At 34.6% G+C, this 23,553-nt stretch overlaps 2 protein-coding genes across 7 annotated transcripts in view; one reads left to right on the forward strand and one right to left on the reverse strand.

Moving 5' to 3' along the window:
* Nucleotides 1-15,834, forward strand: part of LOC111505128 (43 kDa receptor-associated protein of the synapse homolog) — a 48,873-nt gene extending 33,039 nt beyond the window's left edge. For both annotated transcript variants that reach the window (XM_023159886.2, XM_074184303.1), the window contains exons 7-12: nt 3,050-3,177; nt 4,581-4,653; nt 4,715-4,813; nt 11,360-11,551; nt 11,989-12,188; nt 14,606-15,834. In XM_023159886.2, the coding sequence (XP_023015654.1) occupies nt 3,050-3,177; nt 4,581-4,653; nt 4,715-4,813; nt 11,360-11,551; nt 11,989-12,188; nt 14,606-14,792 (879 nt within the window). In that variant the 3' untranslated portion in view covers nt 14,793-15,834. The remainder of the gene's footprint in view (nt 1-3,049; nt 3,178-4,580; nt 4,654-4,714; nt 4,814-11,359; nt 11,552-11,988; nt 12,189-14,605) is intronic.
* A 46-nt stretch (nt 15,835-15,880) lies between these two features.
* dia (diaphanous related formin 1) overlaps nt 15,881-23,553 on the reverse strand; it is a 54,733-nt gene continuing 47,060 nt past the window's right edge. For 4 of the 5 annotated variants that reach the window (XM_074184297.1, XM_074184296.1, XM_074184295.1 and 1 more), the window contains 4 exons: nt 23,433-23,509; nt 21,519-21,588; nt 21,329-21,430; nt 15,881-17,203 (listed from right to left, as the gene is read on the reverse strand). In XM_074184297.1, the coding sequence (XP_074040398.1) occupies nt 21,340-21,430; nt 21,519-21,588; nt 23,433-23,509 (238 nt within the window). In that variant the 3' untranslated portion in view covers nt 15,881-17,203; nt 21,329-21,339. The remainder of the gene's footprint in view (nt 17,204-21,328; nt 21,431-21,518; nt 21,589-23,432; nt 23,510-23,553) is intronic. The other variant, XM_074184299.1, reaches the window with a different exon arrangement.

The following is a 23,553-nucleotide window of genomic DNA, read 5'->3' on the forward strand; positions in this document are numbered from 1 at the left end:
ACCTACAATAATATCGAAATAAAACAACGTGCTCAAATTAATTATCAATTATTACATATCTGTCTCCCTCAAGCTGCGATCGACACGCTCGAATGTTTCTCTTGACGGTACCGTTCGATTGGGAAAATGCTCGGAATACAGACGACGAGCTTCTGCAGCATTACAAAATGCTCGTCCATAAAATACATGCATATCTGCATATTCATTGAATGAAAACTGTTCGGCCATATCAAAAAAATTCAAAATATCCTATAGAATATTGACAATACAATGATAGTCATATGACAACGCACCACTCAACAAAACAAAATCGCATTCCAGTTTCTCATTTTTTATCAAAACTTTCTAAAAGGTTTTTTTGTCAACATCTGTGAAAGAAATGGAACATAATTATTCCCTGGATATTTTTCACCTGATCATGTGCAGCCGTTTTTGTAGTTCATTCGTTTGCTTTTTATTAGTATAGTAAATATTTTTTCCGATGTGCGTTTTTTCAGCTAAATTTAGATTCGTGTTAAAGAATTTCTCCCATAAAATTATAATTATCAGTGAAACTCCTCAACAGTTTAGCTGTGAAGAAGAATTTGAAACATTCGAATGTTGAGTTTCATGAGATTCAGATAACTGATCAACACAAAACGTGATTATTCCACACGTATTATGTACATACAAAATATGGAATGAATTCGATATTTCATAGTAGAGTAGCTTGTTAGTTTAAAAACACCACGAATCTACAGAACTTGATATTTCTTTTGAAAAAATATCTGCTATCACAATTGTGACTTAAACTTCCATATAGGTACTGTACTTTTTGTTTACGACTTCATTTTAGCATACTTTGTATTATTCCTGTTATAAATGTTGTTGAATTAACGTTATCATTATTATTTCTGCTTTAATAATTATTCATTTCAAATAATATTGAAAAATATCTGTCATTTCAAAGTTTTGGGGTGTGGACCATCGGGGGTAGTCCGTTCCTGACTTTGTAGCAAAACAACTGACTCCTGCATGAAAGCTCATCGACGGAATTCATTTGTTTAGTCAATTACCAAAATTTGGATGATTTTGAATATTCACTTGAAAAGTTATCAAAGAAAAACATTTTTCATTTTGTAACTTCGAGGGCCCGTACTTGGTAACGAAGGATTTTAGGAAAAAAAGTTATATGAAGTACTGGTGATATTTTGACCCCATCTATACATTCCCGAGAGGAAAAGAGGAAGTCCAGGGACACCCTGTATATATATATATATATATATATATATATATATATATATATATATATATATTCTGTTGGAATCACATGTCGTTGGTTCCAGATCATTCAATTCAGGCCAAAAGAAGTTGGCAATTATTGACCTATAGTGCTTACCGTTGATGGCCTGGTGATGGCTTGGCCAACGTCGTTCTCAAATAAATGTGGATCGATGACGCCGCCAGCCCCAAATCCACAACAAACAGTGACTTTTTCGGGATACATTGGACGCTCTTGGATCTAATGTGGATTGATATTGTTCCAAATTCGACAAATTTGTTTGTTCGCGTACCCATTCATTCAGAAAAGGGCCTCATCCCTAAAGATGATTTTTCGATGAAAATTAGGGTTAGTTGCCAACTGCTCCACAGCGAACACACATCGTTGGCTATGGTCGTTCACCTTCAGTTTCTGGATCAGTTGAATTTTGTACCGGTGCAGGCCCAAATCACGACGTAAAATTCTCCAAGTTGTGGTCTGCGAAAGGCCGAGTTCTTGTGAGCAACGCGTAATCAACTGCCTTGGATTCTCCTGCACACTCTCACAGACAGCGACGATGTTTTTGGCAGATCTTGCGTTTCGTCGACGTATGGGCATTGGTCGATCGTTTACTAAACCAGTGAACTCAAATTTATCCACCACCTTTCGAATAGTCCGTAAAATGGGCGAAGAGCGCGGTACGTTTCCTGAACAGAACACTCATTTTGATGAAACAATTTTATTATATGCACGTGTCCATTGTGATATGACAAAACAGCCTGAACAAATGACAACTCTATATAATTGCAACAGTCTCTTTCTCTTCTCTTTGTGAATGGTAACATGTTCATTTGACAGTAACGAGGATTATTGGGGTTCTGGTGGCCAGATCAATCTGTATGAAATTTTCCATTAAGTACATCGCATTCAGAAAAACCAATTTCAACTATTTCAATTTCCAGTGGTAGTGTAATATAAAGTATATGACTCATTCATTTCACCTAAGTTGAGAACCCCATTGAGCCGTGATGGTATCCTGAAAAATTAGTTTCAGATCGTGCTACCATCAGCCAATATCTGAGGCTATAAAAGACTCGGAAGTACTATTCTCTATAATGTTTGTGATATCAATGACAAACTCCTTTTACCGACTGGTCTTCCTGGACCACGAACTCCATGAAGTTCACATAGGACCTCGTTAACTTTATGCCTAGAAAATCCAGATTTTTCTGGAACCTGAGTTGAACTGAACTAATATGAATAAATTGTAGGGATATTAATTCCTTTTCTTGCTATTGGCCTATTTATGGTGGTGATGAGGCTTCTTTTCCTGATTTTTCATTTACTTCTTGTTGCTTACCTTTCACGAGCATAAAAGTATCTGAAGTTTCTCATTATATTCGTTTATATGTTAAGAAACCTTATGTGTCATTCCATAACTCTAAATAAGTTTCACAATCTGGGTTCTCAGGATAATTGTCCTAACCTAACCTAACCAAGTGGTTAGCCTCCTGCTAAATAGCCAATAAAAATTCATCTTCATAAGACTAAAAACTGACTATGGAAAGAATAACATTTAATCTAAAGACATTTCTTGAATTGAAATTGAATTAACCTCTGGGAACCTTCTGGAAATAAAGAGCACAATGCTAAACATAGATATTTTTGTTTTAGTTGTTTTAGCCACTTTTAGTTTTTCCATTCTATTTAATCAGTTTAAATCCATATTCATACCTTTTTTTAAATGATGATTTTGGATGTTTTATTGATTAGTCATTCTCTACAATAATAAATAAGCTTCGTCTTCAGGTGTACGTAGGTCTATCAGAACTCTTCAGCAGACTTCAAGATGCAGACAAGAGCGCTAAATACGCTTCCAAGGCCTACGACCTCTCACGGTCTCTTCAATTAGGAGACCTAAACTCCAGGCACCATAGGTATGATTATAATAGTTCTGCAACCCTGAAGTTAACGTTGAAACTCCACTTCCATCTTCCTCTTGGAGATGATCACTTGGTGATCGAAACACGTGTCGAGGTGTTAAAATAACGGTTTCGATCAACAAGTGATCATATTCAAGAGGAAGATTAATTTTCCTCTTAAAGATGATCACTTGGTGATAGAAATACATGAAGAGGTGTTGGTGTTGTATTCAAATAAAAATAAATTTGGTTCTATAAGAAATATCAAATGGAAACGTGATGTAGAAAATTGAAACGGTCAAAACATTAAAAGGAACCAAAAATAGTACCAAATTTTGTGGAAATTTGAAATAATTTTTTTCTTTTTTTGTTTTTTGATCAAATAAAATTCTAATACTAAAACAGGAATCATTTGCAATATTAAAGTGCTATCTTCTTGACCTAACCCCATTTTTGGTCCAAAATAGGACTTTTTCTAAAATTTCTTAAACCATTCGGTATATTGTCCCAAATCCAAGTTTCTTTTAAAATTGTCCATCATGCACAATGGGTATTGTAACAGATTTTTTCATTTTTGGCTTCTTATACGGATTAGGAAAATTTGGACCCCCAATAAACTGATTTCTTGGATTAGAAAGCATCTAACAAACAAAGTAACCCAAAAAAAGATAGATACGTGATCAACGATCACCACGCACATTTGCATTTATTGGGTAAACTAAACAAGCCTCATCACGCTGGCCAATCAGATTTAACTGCAATCGGCTGGCGGAATTCATTGTTACAGTGTCGCAGTGGTCAGTTACGTTTTAACGCCTGTGGTATCTACATATACGGTATTTTAAAGTTTAGAATTTTTAAAATGTCGAGTAGGTACTGATACAGCTGAAGAAACTGCTTATTTGTGCCCTACACTCTATCTCAAAATTTCTCCTATATCCAGCCGCATATTATTGAAAAAATCGGTCGTTCCTTACTGCGACTCTATACAAGCAACCTTATCTGGGAGATCACGTGCATGATAATGTTTTGGATCACTCCGTTGCTTAGATGGACAGAGTATAAACTATACCAATTTTGGTATTTGACCCCGAAACCTCTTTTGCTTCAGTGGGAGCCGAAACATGAACCGATACGTATTTATCTCGACACCTATGGGACCAAAAGAGGTTTTCTTTGGCTCAGAATTTTTCGTCTTTAAGTCTGAATCACATAACAAAAATTTGTATTGTTAAGTGCTTTCTAATTTTAAAAAAAATAGTTTCTTGTCGCTGTTTGATAATCTTTAATTGAACTTTTGAATCTCAAACTTTTGATTGAAAATTCAATAATTGTTTGGTCCTCGCCGCTACTCCCTCATCTCAATAAAATTAGTGGATATGAAATTGTACTTTATTAAAGGGCTGTCTATTTTCTAGAGCTGCATTGCTCCAAATGGCATCAGCTCTCAGAAAACAAGGTGAACTAGGTGACGCACATGACTATTGCTCCGTAAGTATAACAGGTTTTGTATTTTCCGTGTTTCCGGCAACATTTCTTCTTCAACTTTCAGGAAGCTACCAGGTTAGCTCTGGTGTCTGGTGATCAAGCGACCTACGCAAGGAGTATTAGAATCATGGGTGATATTTATAGAAAAAAATCTGATATTAACGTGAGTATATGCTTTATTTATTTTGGTAAATGAATAATATATTCAAAATTATGATAAAATATTTTTATATATAGGTACTTGAAATTAACCAACGAAACAAATATAATGATTGAATGCACTTTAATTTCGTTTTTGAAGTTTTGTATTTGATATGGCTTTGCTGGCACCGATCTCAAGTATCAGCAATCTGTTATCTAATCGGACTTGAAGACGACAATGAAAATAATTTAACTGTAGTGAACTCGTGTTTAATTATTTTCGTTTACTTTGATTTTTTACCCTTTCTTTCTTCATATATCTCATTTCTTTGTCTAACTTATTCAAGTACCTAAATAATGTCATTCATTAAATATTTATTCATATTTCATTGTTTACCCCACACATTTCTTTCTCAATGTCAGTTTCTGTTTGCTGCGAATTTTAATTTTTTGTTGAATATGATTTCACCTACAGAAGTACAAAACGCAAACAGAAGTACAAAACGTATAAAGTTGAATACTCGCAGGTAAAACTAAATACAATTTCCTCGACAAAATTACATTTCCTCGGAGAAATAATGTATGCAAATACTTAAAATATTTCATGTGGTTTTAGAAACTACAAAAGAAAAAAGTAATAGACTGAGAAAATTACAAATCACAATTTTCGGCTTCCATTGAATTGAATGTTGAAATATTGATTTTAATTTCTTGCTTCATTCACGTATCCTTTTGAATTGCTGTCCATTCAAAATGATGAATTATGAAATGGTTAGATCCATATTGATCTCTATCAAATTTAACATAGATGACCTGGAAAATCTTGAATATTATTAATCAATACTTTATTTTTATTAGAACAGATTTTGATTAATACTTTTGTGGTCATATCAATATATAGGGTGGTATTTCCCTGTCCACTATGTACGGCATTATCAATAATTATACAGGGTGTTTATTAAACATGCTACAATAAATTAAGGAACTATTCCTTGGACTATTCTATAGATATTTTGTCCTTTGATGATTTTTGATAGGGCGCTTTGTTTCGAAGATACAGGGCGAAAACAATTCTTTCAATAACAATTTTGTTAATTTTAAAATTATTAACGTAGCTGAAATAAAAGTATAGCGTACTACACTGGACCTACCAACTAATAGGGGCCACCTAAAGTCATTAGTTTATACTACTCCAGTGGAAGATGTGGAAGATTTGAGAAATCGGATAATTGCTGGGTGTAACGCAATCAGAAACGATCCTGGTGTTTTTGAAAAAGTTCGGGAATCGATGAGGAGATTGATTCTCACATCCAAGCGGGGGTAGTTATTTTCAACATGTCTTGTTGATTAAGAAACAGTACATGTAATTTTTGTAATAAATTGTTATTGTCGAAATTATTTTTGGCTCAGTATCTTCGAAACAAAGCATCCTATCAAATATCATCAAAGGGCTAAATATCCTTAGAGTAGTTTAAGCAATAGCCCCTTAAATTTTTGCCGCATGTTTGTGCTATACACAAATACTGTACATACGTATTACTTTTTTGTTCATCATAGTCATTTGAAGTCACTATTACTCAGAAATTTGACATTCAAATCATCAAATTCATACATTACATATAAATTGAACTGTCAAATAATGCTCAGATATAATCATATTATTATTCATAACGTAAGTCTGTGCAGATAAGGTAGAAGAGTATATTTGAGTATATTTGACAAATAGTCAAGAGACTGCGTATGTGATATAAAAAATATAAACCAAATTGTGGATTTATTTGTATGTGTAGCTGTTGACTGATTCAACAATTGTTATTATTTCAACTCAAGTATAACTTAAAGTATTCTTCTTCCACACATTCGATGGCAGTGCCTCACTCAGCATGCAACCAATAAAAAAGTGAATTGTCAATTGAGGTTGTTCAACTCCACATTTTTCGGTTCCATAGAAGTCTGGTATATATTAAATATAAGAAAATAAATATTTCGAAATAACATTTCCCAATATTGATCTCTGTCAACTACCTACACAGTTGGCTCTGGTGAATGTCTGTCGAAAAACAACTACTCCCCCGGCTAGTACCACGCTGGATATTGAATTATATCCGGCAGACATTCATGTGAGATACCTCACAGAGGTTAGTCTCGCAAGTGTTTCTCAATAGTAGATCATCTGCAGACCGCGATTTCGAAGTATTACCTCTCGTCAGTACAGGAAAGATCCTACCCAGACAGCAAAGTGCCTCGCACTCAATTAATTTCAACACGGTTCCGCAACGTTGTATGAAACCTTCTTCTAAGAGAAAGATTTTTAACTAGTAACAGCTCCATCCCGTGAACAAAACCCCAAGCGGGGAAGAAACATCCCATATACCAAAACTCTAACAGAAATCAAAAGTAAAAACTACAGTAGGTTTTGGTAAAGTGTAGGTAGTTGGGAGAGATTCCGAAATTTAATTTCGAAATATTTATTTTCTTATACGTACGTATCTCTCCTCGGTAGTTTTCACTTTTGATTTCTGTTAGACATATCGAATAAATTTAATTCATTTTTTATCTTTTTCCAGATAGGGTTGGAAAAACCCGTTTTTAATGATGTGTGCTCCTTGAAGCAAAGTTTTATAACTCGCTTGGTTTGTTCAACAATTGTTTAGTTTCACACTGAAATTAGTAACAACAAACTTCAAATCATCTTCTTTCCTAGAAGTCAAGGGTTTTCTAATACACATTCTGCACAGATTCTCTTTAGAAGGAAGATTTTCTAGAAGTTTGAGGCGTCGAACATTTCGAACTTATTATCTAGTTACTACAGACAAAGGAATAGGAGTTGTTACAAAATCTTCGCTTTCACTTTTTCCCTCCATTTCTCCGACGATTATTTGTGGTGCTCCCCTAGTTAGGATCCTAAGAACGCATTTGACTATAAATCTACTTTTCATAATCTTGCAAAGGAGGGTGCTGCAAGTAGCTACATGGGACCAGAACATATCTTTGGCATTGCTATATGCTTTGCCAAACAAACATTGAACACCTGTATCTGCATCATATGCAGAGACTCGGACTGTCGGAAGACAGTGTGTGTCGCCTCTGTTTGGAAAATGATGAAACAGCAGAGCATATACTTCGTGCCTGCCCCGCTGTAGACCGAATCAGGTTTTCAGAGTTTGGTAGAACCACACTTCTACCATCTGACCTGAAACATCACTCACCATATACACTAATCGGATTTATCAAAAAGCTGGATTTATTTGGTCGAGTTTGAAATGGTATCAGTCACAATAAACCTTGCAGGTTGCGGTGGAGGGTCGAATAGACCCACTCACTCTTGACCTAATCCTAACCTGACCCTACCTTATCATAATTGCCTTATCGAATAGTTTACCCTTTGAATCCATATCAAGGTTTTTTTATTCAAATTGAACGTAACAACCAACAATAAGAAACTATTTTTTCCTATTATTTGAACCAGCTATCGCCCCTTACAAAAGACAACTCTCAGAAGTCGAAACTTGTGCGAGCTTACCTTTTAACATGCAATTCCTAGCACGGGTTGGATGATATGCAATAAAAACGGATCGTTCGGTCGTCACGTCGAGGTCGAATCACCCTTCCACATAGCGATCGATTGAATGTGTAGAACGAACCACTTTTTGTTGTACCTTGGAAGCTGTCTGACTTGTCCATTTACTCCATGTCTTCAGAAAACACTGCAGCCTCTTGGGCTTATTGCTTATTATGTTCTCATGACACCCATTCCATCAGTCTCGTTCCCTGTACTAGTTTGTACAGGTTCCGTGTTGGATGTTCGTCATATTCTTCTGGGCGTAATTTTGTTAGTCCATATATTGCCTGCCACCTGTGATTCAGTGCCTCACATTCACATAAGATGTGTAGAGCTGTTTCTATCCCTTCGTTGCATAATATGCAGCTGAGGTCTTCGTTGTACAGCCCCATTTTATTCAGGTGTCTTCTAAGCGGACAATGACCGGTTAGTAACCCTGTAATTATTCTGAGCCGATCCCTACTATATTGAAGTAGTTCTTCGGTTCTCTTCTCGGACGGTTCCCTAATGAAGGTTTTACTGTGTTTGTTGCCAGGTACTTTTGTCCAGTACTCTGTGTGCTTCTTATTGGTCAATGTCCTAATCTGGTTTCGTACCAATGATTTTGGTACCCCCAGAGCTGGTTGAGGACCTATATATGAAGTTGATGATCCGCGTCTAGCGCATTCATCAGTTTTATCATTACCTGTGATTCCTGAATGCCCTGGCACCCAGTACAAAGTTAATTTGTTCCTGTTTGCAAGTTCATTCAGTTCTTCATGGCATTCCCAGACCAGTTTTGATGTCACCTTCGGGTTTGTCAGAGCCCCTAGTGCGCTCTTGCTCTCTGTAAAAATATTGATCCGCTCATTTCTTTGAGGTCTCAATTTAATAAGCCTTGCACACTGCAAGATACCATACACTTCCGCCTGAAAGACGGATGTGTATAGTCCTAACGGATAGCTGTAGTTTAGATTTCTATCCGCTTGGTATATTCCAGCTTCCGTTCTATGTTTGGTCTTCGATCCATCTGTATACCAGGTGTTTTTTCTAAACATGTTTTCGAGATGTCTAATGTTCTTCCACTCTTCACGGCTTATGATTTTGGCCATGAAGTTTGTGTTAAAGGTGAACTTTGGTGTCATGTGGTCCGTACATATTCAATATCTGCTCCTCCACTTGTTCCGAAATTTCTGTTCGGTCCGATCTTTTGTAGTTCGGTGAGTTTTCCAGTCTGAATTGGCCCATCCTGGCCTCCCCCATCATCACAAAGTGTAAAGGAGGGTAGTTTTCATTGCTCCCGTTATTCCCAAACATGCAAGTCTTTGCACCTTGCCTAGTTTGTTGATGGCGGTCGCCTGCTTCATCTTTGGCCACCAGACCAGAGATGCGTATGTTATCATGGGTTTAACCACCATCGTGTATAGCCAATATACCATGTCTGGTTTTAGCCCCCATGTTTTTCCATAGGTGCGTCTGGCGAGCATCAGTGCTACCTCCGCTTTCCTCTTTATCCTGTCCAAGTGTTGGTTCCAGGTCAGTTTGGAATCTAGGATTACTACCAGATATTTAACCTCCCCCGACACTTGTATTTCTTCACCTCGAAGTTTTAGAGGTCCGAGACCCTCCGTTTTAGTCCTCTTGGTGAATGCTACTATGGTTGATTTGGATGGGCTTATGTTAAGCCCTTCTTCTTCGGTCCATCTTGTTATAATGTTCAGGGTCTGCTGCATGCATCCCATCACTACATTATTGTATTTACCCTGGACTAAGATGACTTAAGTCGTCTGCATAGCTCAGTGCGTCATACCCATTATGGTTCAAGAGACATAGTAGCTCGTCCAGATAGGAGGATAAAACCCCCCCCCTAAGGACAGCCCCTTGCTACCCGTGCCACGACTGTTTCCACCATAATGGTTGTATACACCAATCTTCCCCTAAGCATGTAGTCTATCCACCTAGAGCTTGTCTTGTCGATCCCTCTTCTTCTCGACGCCTGGATGATTGATTCTAACGGCGTATTATCAAATGCGCCCTCAATGTCCAAGAAAGCAGCTAGAAGTACTTCCTTGTTTTTGTAAGTATATTCTACTTTTTCTGTTACCCGACATAGAGCCGTTTCTGTTGACATACCTGACCTGTATGCATATTGGTCTCGATGTAATGGTCTGATAGCCAGTGATACGTCCCTGATATGCCTGTCAAGTAGTTTTTCTAGAGTTTTCAACGCAAATGACATGAGACTAATTGGTCTCAAAGCCTTCGCCGAGTCCTGTCCGATTTTCCCAGGTTTCGGAATGAAGGTGGCCCTGATCAGTGTCCAAGTGTTTGGTATGTGTCCCAGTGCTAAGCTTGCCCTGAGAATTATACACAATTTTTTGAAAAGTACTTCCGGTCATTTTTGAAGCATTACTGGGTATATGCCATCTGGTCCCGGCGACTTATAGGGTTGAAATGAGTTTACAGCCCATTTAATTTTCTCCATATCTATCACCTTATTTGTCATTTGCCAGTCCTCCCTGGATGCCCTTTTCGGGGTCTCCAGTTATGAATTCGCTCAGGAAAAGCTCTCTGATAGTCTCTTCTCCGGTTTTTGTATACTCCCCCGTATTTGTTTTCAGATTATTTATTGAGACCTGAGGTTCCTTCGAGAGTATTTTGTAGAGCCTGGCACATGCTTGGGTCTGTTCGACCTCCTCACATTGCCTTCACTACGTATCTCTCTTGGATTTTCTCAGGACTTTGTTATACTCAGTTAGGGACCTTCTGTATTGATCCCATGAACCTGATTTCCTTGCACATTTGAAGGCTATTCTAGTTTTTTGTCTCATCCTCGCCAGATCTTCATTCCACCAGGGCACATTTCTGTTTGATCTCTGATTTACTTGCGCTAACCATCCAACTACCGTCCGTCTTCAATGCCTATAACTAAATACTTAGATTAGTACTAGTAGTAGACCTGAACAATCTTCGAATTCAAATTTAAAAAAACAGATACTTAACAATGGGTTATATTTTTTGGTACAGAAAGCATTTCGACAGTATGAAACAGCAATGGGTTCCGCGGCAGCCATGGGAGATAGAGTGATCCAGATGGAATCAATGGATGGAGCAGCGCGATGTCTCGAGGCTTTAAGACTTCAACACAAAATATGTAACTGTAGACCTCTTGAATTCAACACCAGGTTATTGGAAGTCGCCAGTTCAGTAGGTGCTAAGGTAGGCATTATTGAAGGCACAATTGGTTTATATTTCATTGAAATATAGTTGATCTTGACAACCAATATTCAAAATAGTTTTCCATAACGCACATAATACATAGGTATATACCATACCTACGTGTTTGTGTGCGTTATGAAAAGTCCCATTGACTTTAATGAAAGAAGCAACTTCATTTTGTCTAGTTCATTCATTTCAATACGTTCGTAGATTTTCTAGTCTTTTTTACAATATGTATTTTATATATTTTTTTATATATTTATATATATATATAATAAATATTTTTTTAAGTAAAATCAGCTGCATGAAAAATATTAGAAACCTTCACCAGGATAGCATAGAGGACATTATTTTCAATTCAACTGGAATTCACTACCTATTAAACTTCATAGAATCATTTTGTTAATTATCTACAAAAAAAATAACATTCATTTCAGCTGTTGGTACGTAAGGTTCGAATCCGCTTATCCCGAATATACCATTCATTAGGAGATGAAGACCAAAAATTACACCATGAAAGAGTTGCCCTTAGGCTACAGGAAGACCTTGACCTTCAGTGTGCAGGTTGTGGGTCACCTTATGGCCTTGAAAGTGAATCCCTCGAAGCCTTGCCTTGTGCGCATATTCTTCACGCAAGGTAAATATATTTATTTTGTATTCTACGGTGTTACAAGACGTTTTTCATAAATGAACATTTTATTTAACCATAAAAATATTACGCATCGAAACAGAACATGATATCAAGAGAGACTATTGGCTACTATTGTGGAAATCAATTCAGTACAATATTTTACCCTCATCTAGTTGACAATAATAACCCATTACAGTACCGACGGTCATTTGCGGCGTTTTTGAGAAAAGGAGAGTCAGCATAGGAAAATCGAGAACCGTGAAAGATATAAAGTGGGTTAAATTAGCAAAAAATTGCGACCACTTTAAAGCCCATTCAAATCCTTTCTAACGTTATGCAAGGAAATATCAAAAAACAAAAAAATGACATTTTTCAAGCTGTAGAATAAAGCGTTTAAAGATTTTTAATCCCCGTTTTCGCCTCTAAGAAACTAGGTATATTTAATTTTATTTTTTGATTAAAACCAAAAAACAGAATAACTTATAAGTTAGCGTTTTTGGTGACAGACAGTTCCGCTTTCTTCTTCGATAAGTTTGTTGGGGGGTTAAATGGACACCAATATGTTTTGGCAGAATCATGTCGCTGGAATTGCAAAGGCTGCTGCGTCTCAAAAGCTTGGAACACTGTTCTGAACTAGAAAACTGTACAAACCTATCAGACCTTATTTGGAGTATTGTTCACATGTCTGGAGCTCCACCCCTAAGCATATTTTGAAGCTGCTGGATTCCATCCAGAAAAGAGTTATTCGCCTGATTGGAGACACGAACATCACTTGCAATCTTGATAGTCTGGAACATCGAAGTAGAGATTTGTCTCTCTGTTATAGATACTTTCACGAGAGTTTAAGTGACTTGGCATATTTGATTCTACAAAGAGTGGTACACATCTGAAATACGCGACGGACTGTGGCTGCTCATCGTTTTAAGGTTCAACTCAGTACACTTCGACCTTCACTGTTTAAGAACGCTTTCATTTGAAGAACTCTGTTTATGTGGAATAAACTTCCTGAGAACGTTTTTCCAAATTAATTTAATTTCCAGGATTTTCATGTTGTTCACATACCCATTTATCCAGAAATGGGCCTCATCGCTGAAGATGATTTTTCGATGAAAATTAGGGTCAATTGCCAACTGCTCATGAGCCCATTCAGCGAGCACACGTCGTTGTCTATGGTCGTTTATCTTCAGTTTCTGTGTCAGTTGAGTTTTGTCGCGACGCAAAATTGTGAAGTTGTGGTCTGCAAAAGGCCGAGTTCTTGTGAGCGACGCTAAATCGACTGCCTCGGATTCGCCAGGACACTCTCACAGACAGCGGCGATATTTTCGACAGATCTTGCGATTCGTCTACGTATGGATGTTGGTCGATCGTTTACTCAACCAGTGGACTCAAATTTATCTACCACATTGCGAATAGTCCTCTCGGTAGGACGATTATGGCGACCATTATTTGATAAAACAATATTATCATTTGCACATGCTGTTGAATGCTATATCCGTCCATGGTGATCTGGCAAAACAGACTGAATAAATGACAACTACTTTGACAGATGTATCTTCAAAAAAATGGCCGTTATCAATTGTCAAAGTTCGGAAGTCCCTGTAGGAAGACCCATAGTTGTAAGCTATTCAATTAGATTGGTTTGAGAAATAACCTCTTTGTGGACATATTGGATAATATCGAAGTTGTCTTACTGGTCTTTTAGTCTCAGACAAGGACATAAAACTGTGTATAAATGCTTTTATGGAAACGTACACATTGAACTATTTTTCTTGAGACTAAAATTAAAACCAAAACAAAGACTAAGATGTATAAATTGGCCCTTATTGAATAGAACTGTCAATTTGATGGTTTTTTGCAAAGTCTAATGCTGGATTCATAATTTCCGAATATTATTATCAAAGGAGACAAGACTTGTCTCTCGGAAGTATATTCTCAATCTTTTTTCAATCAGAGCCAATTTACTGTTCATTTATATTCAGATTTCAGATACACTACTAGTATCAGTTTACCATATTTGATAGCCATAAAAAATATTCAAATTTTACTACTTCTTCAAGAATTGAATGTCCAAAGACATAATCCTTACACAAAACGATATCATCATTTGTCTACTTGAAATCTTTCAATTTGGTCTTACCAAAATTGCAAATGCAGATGATAATCTTGATGAACAATTTTATTTCTGTTTGAAATATAGGACATAAACTATGTGAAGATTAAGTATCCCTTGTGTATACGATTCTGATTACAATATCTCACCAATCATAATGTTTCGGTAGCTCCTGTCATTGAAATAATTTCCATGAAAGCGAATAGTTTGCCAAATAAAAGTGTTGTTCCCGCTGCAGTTGTTTTTATTATTAAATGTAATACACCAAAAAATATCCAACCGATTGGTTATTGCATGTAATATTTTTTTGTAGATGTGCCTACGATTTGTTCAGGAGGAGTAAAAAGAAAAAAAGATCCTGCCCAGAATGTGATCGTACCAGTTCTAGGCTGTATCTCAACTGCACAGATTATAACACCATGGCATACAGTCCAGTTCCTTTGTCCGTATGCTCGTCAGATAGTCACTGTACATCTCACCATGCAACTAGCTCTGTTTAATATTATAAAACAGCGGAATATCTACATAATGCATCAGATTGTTAATATAAAACAAAAGGAACCTTCGGAAAAGTCCAACTATACATGTATGCAGACTTTCATCATTTTCAAAATCATGAGAATTACCATTACTATATAGATTACCATGTCTATAATGGTACTTCATTTATGTAGATAACCTGCATCACAGATGAATATTTCGAAGGTACCTACTTTCAACATCCAACTTTTGAAAACTTGGGAAACATGAAAAATTGAGGCAGCATGTCCTACTTTTGAATTTGGAGTAGTCTTTTTATTAACATTATTTTGACGACAAAATATTCATTAGGAAGTGTATTTATGAAATATAGTTCATTCCTTGACCCGTTTGAAGTAGGGCATAATGTGAAAAAACACATTTTATACAAACTTTTGTGATTCTTTGCTCACAACTTCCGAAGAAGTACTTCCAATTTTTGAATAGATTGATAGTATTAGATTAACAATATGGTTAACTCATTTTTGTTTCGAAGACTTTTTTCAAACTCGAACAAAATTTAATATTAGACAACTGAATAACAAGTTGAAAAAGAAAGAAAATAGCTACATTGTTCCAATTCTGATAGTATATTCACTAGGTAGATCTCTGATAAATGTTTCTACTAAATTGCACTTGAACAAATGCACAAAATATTTAACTTTGGGAACCACTGGAAATATACAAAAATCTGTTTGTATTTGAAAATGATTGTGATCAATTAATTCCCAAAATTGATAAATATATAAATAAATAATCAATTATGAACAATCAACAGAAGAGTAAATATTATCAGATCATATTTATTGTAAATAAAATATATTAGTTTCATAATCGATGGACTGTTGAAATCATGTGAAAATATTTGGTCCTAGTATCTTAATGCAGGACAAGTTATGAATCATCATTTTTTTTTACTAACAAACTGTAAAGTTGCTGACCTAATCATCAATAATGAAATCAGCAGTCCAAAATTTGAACTGTTTCAAATAAAGTTTAAATTATTTCTATAACATGTCTCTCATTTCCTTTATTCACTAAATAATGATATTTCAAAATAAAACGAATCTTAACAATCTAGTAATAATTTATTAAAATAGTAAATATAATAGTATTCACATTTTTATAAAAATATAATTTATGTATAAATACTGTATAAGCATTCTTCTTGAAGTACAACTTTTAAGTGAAGGAAAATGTGTAAACTAGTTTGAGGTTCAAAAATGAAGCGAAACTAGAAAGTCATATCGATTGCATATGGAAGCTATTTTGAATAACAAACTTCAAAAATGTTTCAAGGTCGGTTTTATGAAGTTCTTTGAAACATTTTTTTTTTCATTACCTTTTATACTTGAGTGCAAAACTTGCTCTCGTGACCAACTTGGAGAAAATTGATTTCGTACACTAATTACAATATTTTTATGGGAAATGTTTTGTATTTATACCTTTCCAACTTCATACAAAAAATGTAGGAATCTTCATCTTGAAATAGTATCCAGATTTATGCCAAAGAGGCAATAAGGCAAATATGAAGTTTTACCTCTTTCATTTACTGTATTGTAATTCCGTGAAAGATATCTGATTTCCTTAACGAATGTTTGGATTACAATCATTTTTTTGTATAAAGATGAAGAAGTAGAAAGCCATAACCTTTCTTTCCCAAAAATTAATATCTCCTAAGAATATATCCCTTTCAATTGAAATATTAAGAAAAACCGCAAATTTCTATGGCAGTGATAACGTGAAAAATGTAAGTTATCACATCCCCTTTGAGATTGAACACAATGACCATAATGTGCAAATATTTTCCAAAGAATTTTTCAATCTTCTGTTAATAATTCAACACAAATGAAATTCATAAATTCTATATTTTTAGTAATTATCCAAATTGTTTTTTAATTGAATGCGCCACTGGAATGAATGAAGTCGCCCCGGAGCGCCAATTAATTTTTGTTGTTGTTTTATAATTTCATGATTTGTATTTTGGAAGTGTCATTACACCCCTAATTTATTTTTCCACAGATAATGTATATATGTATGTAAAAAACATTTTAAAAACCAAAACAGTTACCAACATAGAAACAGATTTCATTAATTTAAAAAAAAACTTCATTATACAGAAGTATCTACAAAAAAATGCTTCAAAACCTGCATTAATTAACAAAAGATTGAAATAGTTAATAAACCAACTCTTTTATAACAACAAAAGTAAATATAATAAAAAATATATTGAGATTCAATTAATTCAAAATATATACATATTATGAATATTTACATGGGGAACAATTTACAAAATTATAATAAAATATAATTAATAAACATTTAACATCCTTGAGCACGAATTTTCGTTGTTCAAATTGTACATCATCGAGAGTATCACGCCAATATTTCGCTGAAAAAAAAATTTTTGTTAATCTTCTAAATACAAAAAAAATACAGAATGAATAAATATTATTTGACAATAGCCAAGCATTTTCGCCTTTTGTTGCAAATTATTAGGATTAATTATGTTATTTATTGTATAAGTCAGACAAGATTATTTTCGAGGTATCTTTTCTGAAATATATAAGTGTTTCAAAAATCGAAACAATCATACCAGTAGCTGTATTCTATGAATGAAGCATTAACATTGTTTCAAAATCAATATTGAAAAACGAATCAAGGGTAATAAATTCAAGAGTTCACTTACAACTTCCCAATAAAATGATATTGATATAATTAAAATGTAAATGTTTTGTAATCATAATTTCATATGACAATTGTAATTTGTATTATTTGAATGCTAAAGTAATTTACTATGTACATAATATAAAAGGCATCGCTCATTTCTCGTAGAAATTATTGAGGAATAGACTTCTGCCAAATTAATTATAGACCCAACTTTTGCCCCATATTGAAAAGATGCACATCTTAGATGAGATAATCGTAAACGTTGAATTTAGGGAGAAAAACATTTTTTGAGAGCTTTCTTTTCACCTCAATACCACAGAAAATTATCAAGTTTTTGTTTAATACAATTTTTGGTTATTTTATAATAAAGGAGCGAGTTCATATCAAGTATATCAAGACCTCAGAAAATATATCGAGACAGTGGGTATTGGGACTGATATGTAGATTGTGTGCCTTTGGGTACCTTACCAAAATAGCTACAGGACATAGTAATACAATGCCATCTGAAAAGTCATATGTTTTCCAATGACTAGCTACAATTTTAAAAAAAAATCATAAACAAAATTCGAAATCTATATGCAGTGTATGGATAACAAGTTATAATGAATGTGTGAACCACAATAACTTTATGGAGATATCTCGACTTTGCTGTGACCTAGAAAAGGAAAGAAAGCTTCTTAATGTTTTACTTTTTCTGGTCTGAATTTCGAAAACTCTGTGTAAATTCAAGAAATAAACTCTCTGTTTAATAACCAAAGAGATACACTTATAGAAGGATATTTCATCAGTTCGGACTTCCATTGTCTAATATAATATAAATTGATTTGAAAACCCTGAAAAAAAAATTTAAAAATTAAAGAAGATTAACTGAAAATAACAATTTTATTAAACAAAAAACTGAAATTACAAAGAAATAACATACAAGCAACAACCAAACAAAAAAAAATAAAAAATTGAAATATTAATAAAAGCTAAAAAATTAAAATTAAAAAATATTATTAACAAAAAATGAAAAATTAAAATTAAAAAGATTTCAAACCAAGTTATGACACGACGTTTCGATTGTTAGTATCCACAATCGTCTTCGGGTGATAACTGGACTTATTCCCCCGAAATCTAACTACTTATAGGTCATTCGAGTGCTTTCACCTATCCCCTCTTTACTCTTTCCGCTTCATTGGTTTTAGCGGGAGATGACCGTTTGGCGGGAATGGGTCGTTTTTCGCTTGATAAGAGGTTTCCATATGTTACGTATCTCTACGCTGGCTTGACTAAATGCGTTGTTGGACAACATATACGCGGCTTCTTTGAATTTTCTCCTAAACCAGTGTTCCTCTTTGTGGATGATTTCAGCTTGAGCCCACTTGATGTTATGTTGATGAGTCCAAACATGCTCTGCTATTCCGGATTTGCTGGTTTCTCCTCGCTGTGTGTGTTTTTTGTGCTCAGCAATGCGAACTTTCAATGGCCTCTTTGTTTCATCGATGTATGATTCTCCGCACTCGCAGGGTATCCGATAAATGCAATTCTTGGAATCGCAGTCCGCGTTTGGTGGCCTGGTTTTCGTGAGGCTGCTACGGATAGTGTTCCCAGATCTGAAGCAGGTCCTGATGTTATACTTGGACCCAATCCTTCTTATCCTTTCCGATAATCCTCTGATGTAGGGAAGTACTGGTTGTGACGGCTTCTCTTTCTTGTGGAGTTCTTGCTGTCTTCTAGTTAAGGCCTATTCTACCATAACTCTGGAGTAAACATTCCGTTGAAGGTCATTTTTGATGATGCCTAGTTCCTTTTCGAGATCTTCCTTTGTATTACAGAGCCTAAAAGCACGGTCTAGTAGAGTCTTGATGATTCCTCTCTTAGTCGATTGATGGTGGTTGGATTTCTGGTTCAGATATTGTCCTGTGTGAGTGGGTTTTCGATATACAGATCTTTCCCATTTAGTGTTGGTCCTCTTCACCAATAAGTCTAAGAAAGGCAATTCGTTGTGGACTTCCTTCTCCATTGTAACAGTGATGGAAGGACTTACGTTGTTGATGTGCTTCAGGAAAGTGTCTAGTTCGGCATTCCCATGGTTCCATATTATGAAGGTGTCGTCTACGTACCTCAACCAGACTCGGAGCTTCTTGTGGGCTTCTTCAATGGCCAGAGTTTCAAACCACTCCATATATATATTGGCTATAACAGGTGAAAGTGGCGATCCAATTGGCAGTCCCTCATCTTGTGTAAAGAATTCGTCCTTCAGTTGAAAGTAGCAGTTTCGTACACAGCATCCTAGGAATTCCATGATTACTTGTATCGGTATGTTTGTTCTATCTTTCAGGTCTCCATCTTCGGATAGCTTCTTCTGTATGATTTGAAGTGCTTCGTCGACATGAACGTTGGTGTAGAGGCTTTTCACGTCGAAACTGATCAGTTGATCCTGCTCTTTGACTTTGATATCCCCTAGTAGTTCAACGAAATGCCTTGAATTTTTCACAAAAGATGATGTTTTACCTTGCAGTGCTTTAATTATTGGTAGTAAAAATCTGGACAAGTTCTGAGTGGGTGAATCTCTGGAGCTAATGATCGGTCTGAGCGGAACATCCTTTTTGTGGATTTTGGGTAGTCCATACAAGTAAGGGGGCTTACTGTGGTGCGGTGTTAGTGATGATCTCTCTTTTTCCGTAAAATAGACTTAGTGTTTTTTCAAGTCTGGTACAACTTCCTGAAGCACCTAGCACCTCTTCGATATTTTGTAGAGATCAGTATCCATCACTGTTGTGATGGATACTGTGGTTTATTTGTTTGGTTGTTGCTTGTATGTTATTTCTTTGTAATTTCAGTTTTTCGTTTAATAAAATTGTTATTTTCGGTTAATCTTTTTAATTTTTTAATTTTTTTTCAGGGTTTTCAAATCAATTTATATTATATTAGACAATGGAAGTCCGAACTGATGAAATACACCAAGAAACATTGTCAACCACCTTCAAACAAACATTATAGAAGGATGTTACAATAAATACACATAAAATTGAAAGAGAAAAGAATAATGTAAGTCATCCAGGAGGTCGTTCTTCAGAAAAAATACTCTGTAGTTCAGCTACCAAGCAGAGCACATGAATATGGCAAGTGTGATCTTGCCGAAATGTCAAATATTCATGTTTGTTTACAGGGATGAAATAATTGAGAATTTTCATCTCTTTTATTCAAGGTCATGTGAAGTCGGATATCTCTATTGTCAGCTTAATTGTTAAAACTTTGTTTTCCATGTTTCATTCATAATTAAATAATACACAGTGATACTTTTTTAAAAAGGAAAAGGAAACCTTGCGAATTTTTTTTACATAATTCATCATCATCGATTCCCATTATTTACCGAACTCACGGATTTAACAATGAGACTCTGAAGCTATATTATTACAAAAAATATAGCACGCAGATCCAATGCATTCCTTCTTATGACTAATGAATTGCGACTAGTTATGAAATGAAAAAATGACTTCGAAGACAAGCAATGCTGCAGGCAAATGAAACTTATTTGAAACAAAAGAGTGACCCAGGAATTCGGAATTCTTTCAAGTATTCTCGTTATTTACTAGTTCAATTTTGTGGGAAGATGGAGGTCAGAAAAATAAAGTTTATAATTTTGATATGTTCTGAAATTTAAAAAAAATTTCTTTTGTGAACTTATGTTGTGTGAGTAGCAACTTTCTGAAAAAAATACAGTAATGTTGTTGAAACTGGTGAGGTACTATTTTTTTTCTCAATGATGATTTTTCACCAATATTAGATTTCAGAGTCACTTTCTTGTCTAAAAAAGTTGTAGCACGACAAAAGCTCCTTGCTCAAAAAAACATATACAAACATGATGATATTTCAGAAAAACACCGAAGTTGTGGAATAGCCAAATTCATTTTCATCCAAATCAGACTCAAACAATGTGACATCATGTTTTAGGGAAGTTGCCCTGCAAAGTCGAAGACAATGCAAATTTTCATTTCATGGACATATAAAGAAACAAAGAGGTTTTTTGAATCACAATTTTTTTTACTCACCTTGTTAATTCCCTGCCTGCTATGAGACCGGTCCTGGATCTTGATCTTACTAACTGGGCTCTTCTCTCAGCTAAACAAAAATCGGTTGAATTGATAATTTGTATCATTTTAATTTAAATGCGTATATTGAATAAACATACCCACAAATTCCAAAAAGCAGTCTTTGTCACATTAAGTAATATTAGTCAAAATTTAAAGAACTTGTGTTTTGGTAAATATATCAAATTTCTGAATAACTGGGTACAGAAACAATTCTCACTGATTAAAAAGAACACAATCATGGCTGGTAGGCCGTGATCAATGAAACCTGAAGTACCAAACGTTTCGTCTGCTACTGCGGTATACATCATCAGTGGTATACACATTGAATTAAAGATCAATGTTTGTGGGGACAGTTTCAATAAAAGTATTTCAATAAAGCACAGTCAATAAAGCACAAGTTAAGTTTTCAATAAATCCCTCATTAACTATATATGGTTAACATAAAAATTTCAAAATAGATTTTTATAGCATACCTAATGACACAACAAAATCATATCAAAACTGTTGTTGATGTATCAAGAAAAAACATTCATTCAAATAATAATTGCAAAATTAGCTACTTACAAAAATTAAAAAATCTGAATATTCCATCATATAGATAAGTACATGCAGAATTTTTTTGACAGAAGTTTTCACTTTTGTTGGGAAATATTCTTTCAAATGTATCCGAGATCTCGTTAAAACAATTCAAATTTACGCAGCAACTATTAAAATATAAAATTAAAGTTGAACAATGTATAGTCTATACAAATTCAATTTGAATGGCATAAAAACTAAATAGTTACCGAACGTCGGCAGTTTCTTTGTATGGCATAGGCGGCGTGGTATAATTTACGAGATCTATTCATTATTTTTATGAGGGAGGTTTTATATGGTATTAACTGGTAAATTTCTCACATTAGTTTGTCGTTTAGCTGTTTGAAAAGATTCCTTATAGTGTAGACTATACTTCAATATCATAATTTATATTTTCAAGTTTTAAAACATTAATCTTCCTAATTTTTAAAATGAATTATGAGTAATTTGGAGAAAAAAAGTTGATGTAATCAACATTTATATCCATCTGAGTGAAAAATATATTTCAATAATAACAATAATCAATAAATGGTATGTTTTCTTCACATATTTGAGTTTCAAACGTATTTTTTCTAATTTGTTGCTATTATTTTGATTATCATAGATTTCAAATTGCTAACAATGGATGTTCTAAGTTTCAACATTCATATAAAATTTCTACTTTGCCTCTGACCATATAAGAGATACTCATACTCTGACCAAGTATTTTTTCACATACATTTGCTTATTAATAATAACAACAATAGAAAATTATTCCCTATGCTTTTGCATGTAGTGACACTTTCGCAAAATTTTTTGGTAGTTATAGCAAGAGTATAACTCACTAGACTTTGGCAATTTTCATATAATTTATTTGAACCTGAGCTGGCGATAGAGATAGAGGTATTTAAACATACTTGGAGAATGCTCAGGCAGCTGCATTTTGTTTAAAAAAAAATGTGTATACTAGTAAGTTCCTTGAAAAAATTCCAGGAAACAAAAATTACAATAATTTTTTTTTGAAACTTCTACGAATATTGTTTTGTGATAACTTTTCAATGTTACAGAGTACTCTTTAGATGTCCCCGAATTTTCATGTTGCCTTTTAACAAACCACAGATGAAACCTATATTGACTGTGATATAACACTTATATGATGATAAAAAAATCTGTTGACAAAAAAAAACAAAAAAACATATACTTCTCTAGTTCTTATAAATATCAACTAGAATATGCTACCACTGTCGATGTAAAAACAATGAATGTTTCTTTAGCCCAGGTATCCATATATCAAAACAATGAAAATTATCTTCCTACCTCCCGCTGGCCTATGACCCCTTCTCTTCTTTTGTTCTCTTCCAAATGCACTACCTGTTGATAAGGCTTCCAACAAACTGGAAAAAATATATTCACATTAATATTGCAACATAAATTATTA

Source organism: Leptinotarsa decemlineata, unplaced genomic scaffold, assembly GCF_025532065.1.
Source record: "Leptinotarsa decemlineata unplaced genomic scaffold, Ldec_3_MD MMD2_tig00026354_RagTag_RagTag, whole genome shotgun sequence".
In the NCBI taxonomy this organism is placed as follows: domain Eukaryota; kingdom Metazoa; phylum Arthropoda; class Insecta; order Coleoptera; family Chrysomelidae; genus Leptinotarsa; species Leptinotarsa decemlineata.